Source organism: Pecten maximus, chromosome 8 (genome assembly GCF_902652985.1).
Source record: "Pecten maximus chromosome 8, xPecMax1.1, whole genome shotgun sequence".
Taxonomy (NCBI): domain Eukaryota; kingdom Metazoa; phylum Mollusca; class Bivalvia; order Pectinida; family Pectinidae; genus Pecten; species Pecten maximus.
In genome coordinates this window covers 37,843,664-37,855,615 of record NC_047022.1, presented here as the reverse complement: position 1 = coordinate 37,855,615, position 11,952 = coordinate 37,843,664, and the positions used below count along the sequence as shown (strand labels likewise).

General features: G+C 41.8%; 1 protein-coding gene across 1 annotated transcript; it reads right to left on the bottom strand.

Annotated features, from left to right (window-relative positions):
• Positions 1–8,216: 8,216 nt before the first annotated feature.
• LOC117333420 lies at positions 8,217–11,186 on the bottom strand. The gene is given in 3 exon segments (XM_033892708.1): positions 8,217–9,588; positions 9,590–10,272; positions 11,029–11,186. Coding segments are annotated over 2 exon segments (1,263 nt in total). The 5' UTR covers positions 9,881–10,272; positions 11,029–11,186; the 3' UTR covers positions 8,217–8,616.
• Positions 11,187–11,952: the final 766 nt, after the last annotated feature.

Genomic DNA, 11,952 nt, shown 5'->3' with positions numbered 1-11,952 from the left:
CGGATGTCGCCGTGAGGGTTTTTACATGCCAAATTTGACATACTTCAGACGTTTATAAAAAATGTAAACATTACAGAAACATATCTGTATATGGCGATGTTTGTTGGGAGAAATGGGCGCCCATGCTCCTGATATATTTAATGCCTTTTCCACAATCTATGCGACTTCCCTCGGAGAGCATGCTTGGCTTTGACTCTACATATATCAAATGTGTTTACGAAGCACATTCACATATGTCATCATGTTAAGAACCTTGCGAGTATTGCTGCCTGTAGCTGGGTTCACACATATAGGGTATCTATAAAACAAACAAGTTACACGCCTCTTAAATGAATTGTACGTCGGCATCTATCGGGTGTTGCAAGCGAACGTTAAGGCGACATGTTTTGAGCAAAGATCGAATGTGTTTGATTATTTTTCCTTTAAATTCAACATAATTTTTTCGTTTTGTCCATCCAGAAATTTTAAAGAAGAGACCCTCTTTCGGTAAAAATAGATCCCGGACATTGTCATACAATATCTAACACGGAATATGTCCTTAAACCAATCGTCGGGTTTAGGTTGTGCCTCCTTTCTGAACCTGTGAATACCAATTCGACTGTACTTTGGATTAAGTTTGAGCGTATGCCGCTTTAATGATTGGTTATACAACTGGCGAGGATCGATCAACAAGTCAGATTAGAATACAGCGAGTCCTAACACAGTACACATTCATGCCAATTTTCTGCTTTTTCTCCGTTTTTGGTTTTGTATCCCTACAGAAGATGGTATATTGACATTAGGGGTGTCTGAAGCACACCTAGTCTTTGGACTCCTCTCAAAACTCACAATTTCCGAGAGCAGCTATGAAATGGCTCAGCAACACTGATACGCTAACCGTTATGTGTCTTGTCTGAGGACGATAAAAAGTTGGACGCCTGTCAAAATTGAATTGTCATTATAAAATAGAAAACGGTTGGGATAGCAACGTACACACAAACTATCTACCCTATAATACCTATACTGCACATACCATCAAACATATATCTTAATCACAGACATGTAGTTATACGTATAACACTCGGTATTAAAATAGGTTTGCTGAATAATTTTACAATAATACAACTCAGTAGATCCCCTTCTTTTCGTAATATTTCTATCATTAGTAATAAACAGTAAAAAGGTTTCAGGCCACGCGATATTCGCCATTGACCGCCGAAGGGTCTTACAAACGCATTTTTTTGTGTTATTGTTTATATTAGTATGAGAATATATCTACTTATGTTCTTGTGGAAGTTATGCGCATTAGTATACAATATAAACAAACATATTATACATATTTTTGTAGATCTATCTTGATAGATTGAAACATCGTTCGCGTGACCCTGATTGCGTCATAACAGGTTTGTTTTGTATAAGCTGAAGTGTATGAAATAATCGACAGGAAATGAGCATCACGAATCAATGACATTGCAATCCCAGCAGAAAGTGAACAGTGTGCGCACCTGGGTATCATCCTGTCAGCCCCCAGTCCCAGATTCTCCAATGCGCTATAGTTAGTCGGTCTAATTTTATAATGGCCGGGGATATTTTATCACTAATTTCGCTTGTCGTAATTGACCACAGGAAAGAAGACAACAGTTTTAAAAGACATTAGGAAGAGTTTTTGAAATGTACAGAACAGCCAAAAATTTGAAATTGTGTGGTATATCCCTTTGAAAATCAGTACAAATTCAGATGAAGTGTAATGGAGAACTGCCCGACAGATTGTTATTATAAAGATCTGCTGATATTTTCCGTCCAGTAGGTATAATACAGAAAATTAAGCCGTCCATACGTGTAAGACAATCGTGATTTCCCGTAAGAAATTCTGCTGTCGTACGACTTGACCTATGACAATCGTACACTTTACTAATATGTTTCTCAAAATAGTTTGTAAATTTCTCAAGCTTACATCAGCCCTTTGTGTTGAGGCTCCCTTAAATTCACACGACATAATAACTGCTAGGATGTGTGTATATAAAGGAACAGTCGATAGTGTCTATAGTACATGACTATGGCACCCCGCCCAATCATTGAGACCGTCATTCCTCCTCACACCGCTTGACAGGCTCGGTCTTTTAAAACGGACTTTATTTTTGAGTTTCTGTTTATATTTCATATGTGATCTTGTATAGCCACGCGAGATTTGATTGTCGAGTTTGGCCACTTTAGTTAGAAGCTTGTCAGAGTATGTTTTGATGAGACTGCTGTGGCCAGTCTGTGCGCTATTATGTGTAATTTTGTCTGCGAGTAAAGATGGTGTCCCCTATCCGTCATACGTCTTGTGCTGGCGACCTTCCCTTCATCTCAAGGTTATCGATTGATACCAATAAATATAGACCTTGGAAGCTATGGGACGACTACTTGGGCTAAACACTCGCCTTATCTCACATAAAAGTCTCAATTCTCGCCATGAAGGGAAGAAAGCTATCCAAACTTGACATTTATGTAAAATGACATCATTTTATTGATTAAGACGTAAAAACTTACTCAAGTCAGTGTTGGTTTCCCCTAAACATACTCGGGCATCAGATCTCCTCAGAGTCATTCAACGACTAAATTATAGGTTTCTAAGATGAAGTGGAATTACTTCTGGCTCAGTAAAAGCTCGGTTAAAGAGTCAGAGAATAGATATAGATACATAGCTTGAGGAGTGATGAAGCAACTCGTGGACGTTTTTAGAGTATCATCATTCTGGAATGCAATACCTTAACAGGGTAACTTGACACCCCTTCAGGTCCAGTCCTTACCAAATCCATTAAATCTGACATACCTTGACAGGGTAACTTGACACCCGTCCGGTCCAATCCTTACCAAAACCTTTAAATCTGACATACCTTGACAGGGTAACTTGACACCCGTCCGGTCCAATCCTTACCAAAACCTTTAAATCTGACATACCTTGACAGGGTAACTTGACACCCCTTCATGTCCAATCCTTACCAAATCCATTAAATCTGACATACCTTGACAGGGTAACTTGACACCCGTCCGGTCCAGTCCTTACCAAATCCATTAAATCTGACATACCTTGACAGAGTAACTTGACACCCCTTCCGGTCCAGTCCTCACCAAAACCATTAAATCTTACATACCTTGACAGGGTAACTTGACACCCCTTCCGGTCCAGTCCTTCCCAATAGTTTTAAATCTGACATACCTTGACAGAGTAACTTGACACCCCTTCCGGTCCAGTCCTTACCAATAGTTTTAGATCTGACATACCTTGACAGTATATCTTGACACCTCTTCCGTTCTATTCCTTACCAAAACCTTTAAATCTGGGGTTGACAGGGTAACTTGACACCCCTTCCGGTCCAGTCCTTACCAAAACCTTTAAATCTGACATACCTTGACAGGGTAACTTGACACCCGTCCGGTCCAATCCTTACCAATAGTTTTAGATCTGACATACCTTGACAGTATATCTTGACACCTCTTCCGTTCTATTCCTTACCAAAACCTTTAAATCTGGGGTTGACAGGGTAACTTGACACCCCTTCCGGTCCAGTCCTTACCAAAACCTTTAAATCTGACATACCTTGACAAAGTAACTTGACACCCCTTCCGGTCCAGTCCTTACCAATAGTTTTAAATTCTGACATACCTTGGCAGGGTAACTTGACACCCGTCCGTTATATTCCTTACCAAAACCTTTAAATCTGGCATACCATGGTAGGGTAACTTGACAGCCTTCCGGTCTAGAGTGGGGGTACGTTATTTCGCACACTTTCGGTATGTATTTAAATACATTTCCATCAAATCAATTTCAAATCAAGAAAGAATACCTCACATTGTTAGATGTACAAATGCTTCGTAACATACAAGTGTGCAACCTGATATGCGCACACTTATCACTGCGCATTGGAGCTGTTGTTAACTTGTGTTTATTGCTGGGTTTGAAGACGATCGGGAACGTAATTTCGCACACCCATCTAACTTATTTAATTTTGTTGGTAAAAATAGTTTCCAGTCATCTTGTAGACAAACAACATCCTAAACTAAGATTAAGCCCAATGCCATGATTAAAAAAATCTTATAAAAACAAAATAATGTGAAATTAGAAAGTGTTAATTTACCGCCATTTTAGCTTTAAATAATGACCGCTCCCTACGGAGGTAATGTAAACAAGGCGGTGAAAATGACGGGGTGTCTACAGGTCAGCGCTGCTATAAGTTATACTTAAGTGGATTTGTATTCAGTTTTGTTTATAATCTGATCAAATAATATTTTCCCTAAATATTTGCAAATTCACATGCCAATCAACAACTGGGATTATTTTAAATAAAATATTTAATCATCCGATATCAATTTTATCGGAAGAGAGTCGTATCAATTAAAATTTGTTTTCAAAACGAACTTTATCTGAAAAGATGTACTTAAAATGGCAAATGTTCCACTAAAGGTTGGCATTAGTCAACATATAAACAAAAAAGCACAGTCCTCGACCACTTAGAGGAAAAACGCAAAAAATCGTCAGGTGTGCGAATTTACGTACTGTGCGAAATTACGTACCCTTGCTCTAGTCCTTACCAAAACCTTTAAATCTGACATACCTTGGCAGGGTAACTTGACACCCCTTCCGGTCCAGTCCTTACAAAAACCTTAACTTGGCATCCCTTCCGGTCCAGTCCTTACCAAAACCTTTAAATCTGACATACCTTGGCAGGGTTACTTGACACCCCTTCCGGTCCAGTCCTTACCGATAACTTAATATTTGAACTTTAAGCAAAGAGCAGCATATATCAGCCAGTTACCTTCACAAAAGTCGAACACTCAGCTAAAGCCTGATATGAGCAACAAAATTTAGTGTTAAGGGAGATAAAAGTTGTTAATGGCGACAGCAAGTATCATTCTTGAAGCCTGCCTTCAGGGCAATTTCAATGCGGATTTTTATTGGTATTAGATTTGTAGTAATACAGTGCAACTGCCATGTTTTAGGAACTGGGGTTCTGCTCATTTTCTCAATAATTTATCTGCGATAACATTTCGGGAAGCTGAGACGGAATATCATTTTAACTTATAACAGAAGGAAAGGAAATTATTGACACCAGTGTTGGAATAACCGAAGTAGTCATGCTATGGACGCCAGTGTTGGGATTCCCATAGTCGTCATACTGTTGATGCCAGTGTTGGATTATCCATAGCCGTCACCCTGTTGTCACCAGTGTTGGAATCCCCATAGCTGTCATCCTGTTGTCACCAGTGTTGTAATCCCCATAGCTGTCACCCTGTTGTCACCAGTGTTGGAATCCCCATAGCTGTCACCCTGTTGTCACCCGTGTTGGAATCTCTAAAGCTGTCATCCTGTTGTCACCAGTGTTGTAATCCCCATAGCTGTCATCCTGTTGTCACCAGTGTTGTAATCCCCATAGCCGTCACCCTGTTGTCACCAGTGTTGGAATCCCCATAGCTGTCATCCTGTTGTCACCAGTGTTGGAATCCCCATAGCCGTCACCCTGTTGTCACCAGTGTTGGAATCCCCGTAGTTGTCATCCTGTTGTCACCAGTGTTGTAATCCCTATAGCCGTCACCCTGTTGTCACCAGTGTTGGAATCCCCATAGCCTTCATCCTGTTGTCACCAGAGTTGGAATCCCCATAGTCGTCATCCTGTTGTCACCAGTGTTGGAATCCCCATAGCCGTCATCCTGTTGTCACCAGTGTTAGAATTCCCATAGTCGTCACCCTGTTGTCACCAGTGTTAGAATCCCCATAGTCGTCATCATGTTGTCACCAGTGTTGGAATCCCCATAGTCGTCACCCTGTTGTCACCAGTGTTGGAATCCCCATAGTCGTCACCCTGTTGTCACCAGTGTTGGAATCCCCATAGCTGTCATCCTGTTGTCACCAGTGTTGTAATCCCCATAGTCGTCATCCTGTTGTCACCAGTGTTGGAATCCCCATAGTCGTCACCATGTTGTCACCAGTGTTGGAATCCCCATAGTCGTCACCCTGTTGTCACCAGTGTTGGAATCCCCATAGCCGTCACCCTGTTGTCGCCAGTGTTGGAATCCTCATAGCCGTCATCATGTTGTCACCAGTATTGGAATCCCCATAGTCGTCATCCTGTTGTCACCAGTGTTGGAATCCCCGCTGTCGTTATTCTGTTGTCACCAGTGTTGAAATCCCCATAGTCGTCACCCTGTTGTCACCAGTGTTGGAAACCCCATAGCTGTCATCCTGTTGTCACCAGTGTTGGAATCCCCATAGTCGTCACCCTGTTGTCACCAGTGTTGGAATCCCATTAGCTGTCACCCTGTTGTCACCCGTGTTGGAATCCCCATAGCCGCCACCCTGTTGTCACCAGTGTTGGAATCCCCATAGCTGTCATCCTGTTGTCACCCGTGTTGGAATCCCCATAGCCGTCATCCTGTTGTCACCAGTGTTGGAATCCCATTAGCTGTCACCCTGTTGTCACCCGTGTTGGAATCCCCATAGCCGCCACCCTGTTGTCACCAGTGTTGGAATCCCCATAGCTGTCATCCTGTTGTCACCCGTGTTGGAATCCCCATAGTCGTCACCCTGTTGTCACCAGTGTTGGAATCCCCATAGTCGTCACCATGTTGTCACCAGTGTTGGAATCCCCATAGTCGTCACCCTGTTGTCACCAGTGTTAGAATCCCCATAGTCGTCACCCTGTTGTCACCAGTGTTAGAATCCCCATAGTCGTCACCCTGTTGTCACCAGTGTTGGAATCCCCATAGTCGTCACCCTGTTGTCACCAGTGTTGGAATCCCCATAGTCGTCACCCTGTTGTCACCAGTGTTGGAATCCCCATAGCTGTCATCATGTTGTCACCAGTGTTGGAATCCCCATAGCTGTCATCCTGTTGTCACCAGTGTTGGAATCCCAATAGTTGTCATCCTGTTGTCACCCGTGTTGGAATCCCCATAGCTGTCATCATGTTGTCACCAGTGTTGGAATCCCCATAGCTGTCACCCTGTTGTCACCAGTGTTGGAATCCCCATAGCTGTCATCCTGTTGTCACCAGTGTTGGAATCCCCATAGTTGTCATCCTGTTGTCACCAGTGTTGGAATCCCCATAGCTGTCACCCTGTTGCCACCAGTGTTGGAATCCCCATAGTCGTCACCATGTTGTCACCAGTGTTGGAATCCCCATAGTTGTCATCCTGTTGTCACCAGTGTTGGAATCCCCATAGTCGTCACCATGTTGTCACCAGTGTTGGAATCCCCATAGTTGTCATCCTGTTGTCACCAGTGTTGTAATCCCTATAGCCGTCACCCTGTTGTCACCAGTGTTGGAATCCCCATAGCCGTCACCCTGTTGTCACCAGTGTTGGAATCCCCATAGCCGTCACCCTGTTGTCACCAGTGTTGGAATCCCCATACCCGTCATCATGTTGTCACCAGTGTTGGAATCCCCATAGTCGTCATCATGTTGTCACCAGTGTTGGAATCCCCATAGCTGTCACCCTGTTGTCACCAGTGTTGGAATCCCCATAGCTGTCACCCTGTTGTCACCAGTGTTGGAATCCCCATAGTTGTCATCATGTTGTCACCAGTGTTGGAATCCCCGCTGTCGTTATTCTGTTGTATCGACCTAAAGAACCTACAACGACATAACTTCTCGAAAATGTTAACATGTGCAAACTTTTGAAATATCAAAGAGCTATTGGTCTGTACCGCCAGCTATGATTAACCACATTAATCGTATTAACCACATTATATATTCGTGAGTGTACCAATCTATGTTTTACATATTTCGGTAGTTTGATGTTGTGTCGTTTTATGCCAGATTTACTCACCATATACATGACCGTTTTGACCGTTACGGTGTTAATGGGCCGATAAATGCCAGTGTTGGAATCTACGTAGTCGTCTCTCTATCCGAACTTAAAGTTAGTTTTTTTTAGTTTTGATATAACCTGCATAAGAAGCTTTAGGAAGACGAAGTGATTCACAACAATAGCCGTTTGCCATATCATTACAGAAATTCCAACCATAAAGGAACATCCGGATATTTTACTACATTATTCCGAAACAAAAAGAGCGTTTCAAAGATTATAACTATTTCGCTTTCAAAGTTTGAAATTCAAAAATCCGTGACCTAAACTGATTTCCCCTCTTGGAATCACAGATCAGCATGTTGTCTTATTCATATCATTACCCAACACTTTATTGAAGGCAATGGCAAGTTTAACTTCTGATACTACATATGTATATCTCAAAACTGTTGATGGTTCGATACAAAAATAACTTTACTTCCAAAACAATATGGCACTTACAGTTTACGTGATCCTAATATTTGCTACAACAGAAAACTACCATAGAAAATCTCCCGTTTGTTAACTGTAAACCACCGTTATTTCATGTGGAATTTATTTCGCGTTAATACGCGAGGAGAGTCAATCGTGACATCAAATCCTTCGCGATTATTTGCACGAATTGAATACCTTTGGATGGCGACCAAGCTGTCAGGTAACCAATATAGCATGACTCTAGTAGCTCATCATTCACGAATTAAAAGTCGTTTCTAGATAACAGTTCGCGAAAATATGTATTCGCGAATATGTCTGAAGAGATAAGTTCGCGAAATATAAGTGGTTTGTAGTAGAAACTAGTTCTATAAGATGTCAGTTCCACGTCACACAGGAGACTGTGATTGCCGTGTCCAGATTGGGTGCAGTGCTCCCTGTCGAGTCACACCCAAACTGACCCGTCTTCCACGCCTTCGATACATCCTGTAGTGATGATCCACTAGTGTAGTACTGTCCCGTAGTTCCCGACAATACCTCCAGGGGGAGAGAGTTCTCAACATTCGACACGACGTTTGCGAAACCGAGAGAAAACTGGGGGTTATTTGCAGTCGTGACGCAGTTGCCCTCATAAATCCGAAAGTTGTAGATGATGTCCCCTAACGGCGTAGCGGTGCTGGGCTTCTGGTACACAAACTTAAATACAACAGAAGTTGTGACAGTTGTAGCGGGCAAGTCCGTGGAGCAGGTCGTTACCACTGTGAACGGCGCGGTCGACGTATCGTAACACGTGGACTTCTCTGGGGAGGTCAGGTCCGTGGACGTGGTGGATTGGATCCAGACTCTAGTATTGGAACTCGAATCGTACTTCACACTAGCGACTACTGTTTGAGAGGAAGCAGAAGTGACATCAGTCACATCCGTCAACTTGATCCATTGGCCCGTGTTCATGGTAACAATGGCGTTTTGACCAGAATCAAAGTTCATGTTGATGCCGGACCTATTCAGGTACTTGTACGCATCATATTTGCCGCTGTCAAAGCTATTGGGACTGTGAAATTGAACTACATTATCAGAGTCTAGAAAGAAATGTGTGAAGCCGAATACCATTATTGATCCAATTAACATCAAAGTGAGTCCGATTCCAATAAAGACTTTCAAACACTGTCCTTTTTGCTCCGCCTCCTCCTCCTTCTTCTTCTTAAACTTAGAGTAACACGATTTAGCAATTGTTACACAAACTTTAGTGATAACCTCCACAAGTGTTGCTAAGGCCTTGGCCATCTGTACAACACTGATCGCCTCCTCCCGACACCCCGCTATGTAGACATTCAGTAATATCTGGGGTACAGTCCTCTAACCATATCGACACCACGTCCAGGCCTTCAAGTAGCCACTCCGGGAGGTAATCCTCGTGATTTAGGTCCACCAGACCAAAAATTACCTCCAGTATGTAGGTCACACATCCGATACAACAGAATACAAGGATGGATATCTCGATGACCTTAGAGAAGGGACCGAAAACGAGGCCTTGCTTTAGACCGCTTACCTCGTAGTACATCAACCAATCACATACGATGTCGAATGTCTCAGCCAGTAGACTAACTATGAATATCACAAGCTTACATTTATTTACAGCCATGGTAATTAATGAAGATTTACTTCCCGGTTATCAAACACAACACATCCGACCATGGAAATCCAATTGTAAAGGTGTATCCCGAATGGACTTGGCACGGAACAGTTTAAAGAGTGTCGATCTCGAGTGAACTGTCACAACCAACACATCATGGTGTTCCGACCGTTCAACGAATAGGACTCCTATCAGTTTTAAGAGCTCAATAGAGCTAGTACATCTATTCTATTGTTTTACCTTGTACCTGACGTTAAATAAAACTTTATAAGATCTGGTTTCAAGCGGATTTTCTCAGGCATACGTTAGATACAATTCAAACTTCTTGTTGAGCTAGATTATATATTTCCATCACAGCATCACGTAACGTCACGCTAGGTAGTTAGGCGAATATCACATTCCTATAAAAAGAAAGAAACATACATAAATAATTAACAGTGTCATGCTCTACATGGTAGTGGTGAACGCCGGGGGAGTGAAGGTGTACTTTAACTATTTTAGATGGTATCGGTTCAGTAGAGCATATTGACGTTTTAATAATTGAATAATGCACGCTATTGCCTCTGAATGTGTTACAGCAATAACTATCCGAACGGTCTCTTTAAACCTAAAACTTGTATCACCATTGTTTTAAATATGTATGTAAACTAAAACTTATAATTTACCTACTCAATAGTATACTGATATTTTAAGGGAATAGGGTAAGCTACAATATTGTTTCTTAATCCTTCAATGTTACATACTGTAATGTACAATTAAAGTAAAATCAAATGTTGTTTGAACTTCCTTTTCATAAAACAATTTCATTTCCCGGTACATCATCAAACTCGGTTTCTCAGCGAGTCTGTATTGTGTAACACGAAAGTCGCTGTGATGTTTGTCATCAAATGAATAGCTAAGCATTTTCATGATTTTATCGGACTCAAATTAAAGATGGCGTCGCCTAAGCGAGAGGAACGTTGGAACAACCTCTTTACCGCGATACCGATTTGTCATATACGCAGTTTTACTGTTTCAACAATACAAATTTCTTGACCCTTATACTATACTGTATTGAAGATATTTCTGTTCCAACCAGAAGAACTTGGATGTACATTCTGTATCTTACCTGTTCCCGTTTCCTGTCACATTACGTCACGGCCCTAAAGATGTCTCACCTGTATGCTGATTGATAGTGGCGTTTCCTCTGTCTGAATCTAAGAATGGTAACACATCGCCATTGCCTGATTATGGTTCCCTATTTCTCCTCAGCCTAACTCCTACATGTATCTTCACTCTCCTGTCTCCCCAGCCAAACACACCTACACATAACGTCGCGCCGTCCCATAGCCTATATGTTTTCTTTGTACTGGGTCTACCTTGGGCGTTAACAGGGCAGGTGCACGTATAGTCAGCTTATGAAACATAGCGTCCGAGACAACATGTGTTTATTAAATGTATATCACACGATAGATGTATACATTTAACCATATACTAGTATATAATGGAAATACAACTTATATCTAAAATCGTATTTTCCATACTACACATGAAAATTATATCTGGCAAGAAATAGTGCAGCTAGACTAAGCCATCAGCTGTACAGTGGTATAGGTGGCGGGAAAGGTATAGATGTCCCCGACATCTCATTATTACCTGTGTTACAAAAACCAATACACAGGTGACGTCATGTCTTTTTTTACAGAACAGTGAATCTTTTAAAAGGACATTAATGTTTTGAAAATAGCTCTAACTAGTCAGTAGAATTCAATACAGAGACTAGTGTACCCAGGCTAGACACTCATCAGACATGACGAGGTCACATATTGCACCCGTGCTAAAAATAAAAACAAATTAACGCCGTAAGTGTCAAATGAACTCGTGAAAATAATCATCAGAATCGAATGTGATTACAGCGACCACCATGTACAAAAGTGGTTAGATATAACATATACTCTGTACAAATCAGCACGACTGTGACGTCAGTGGTTACATATAACATACACTCTGTACAAAACCAGAACGACTGTGACGTCAGAGGTAGCATTATACCATACACTCTGTACAAAATCAGCACGACTGTGACGTCAGTGATTACATAT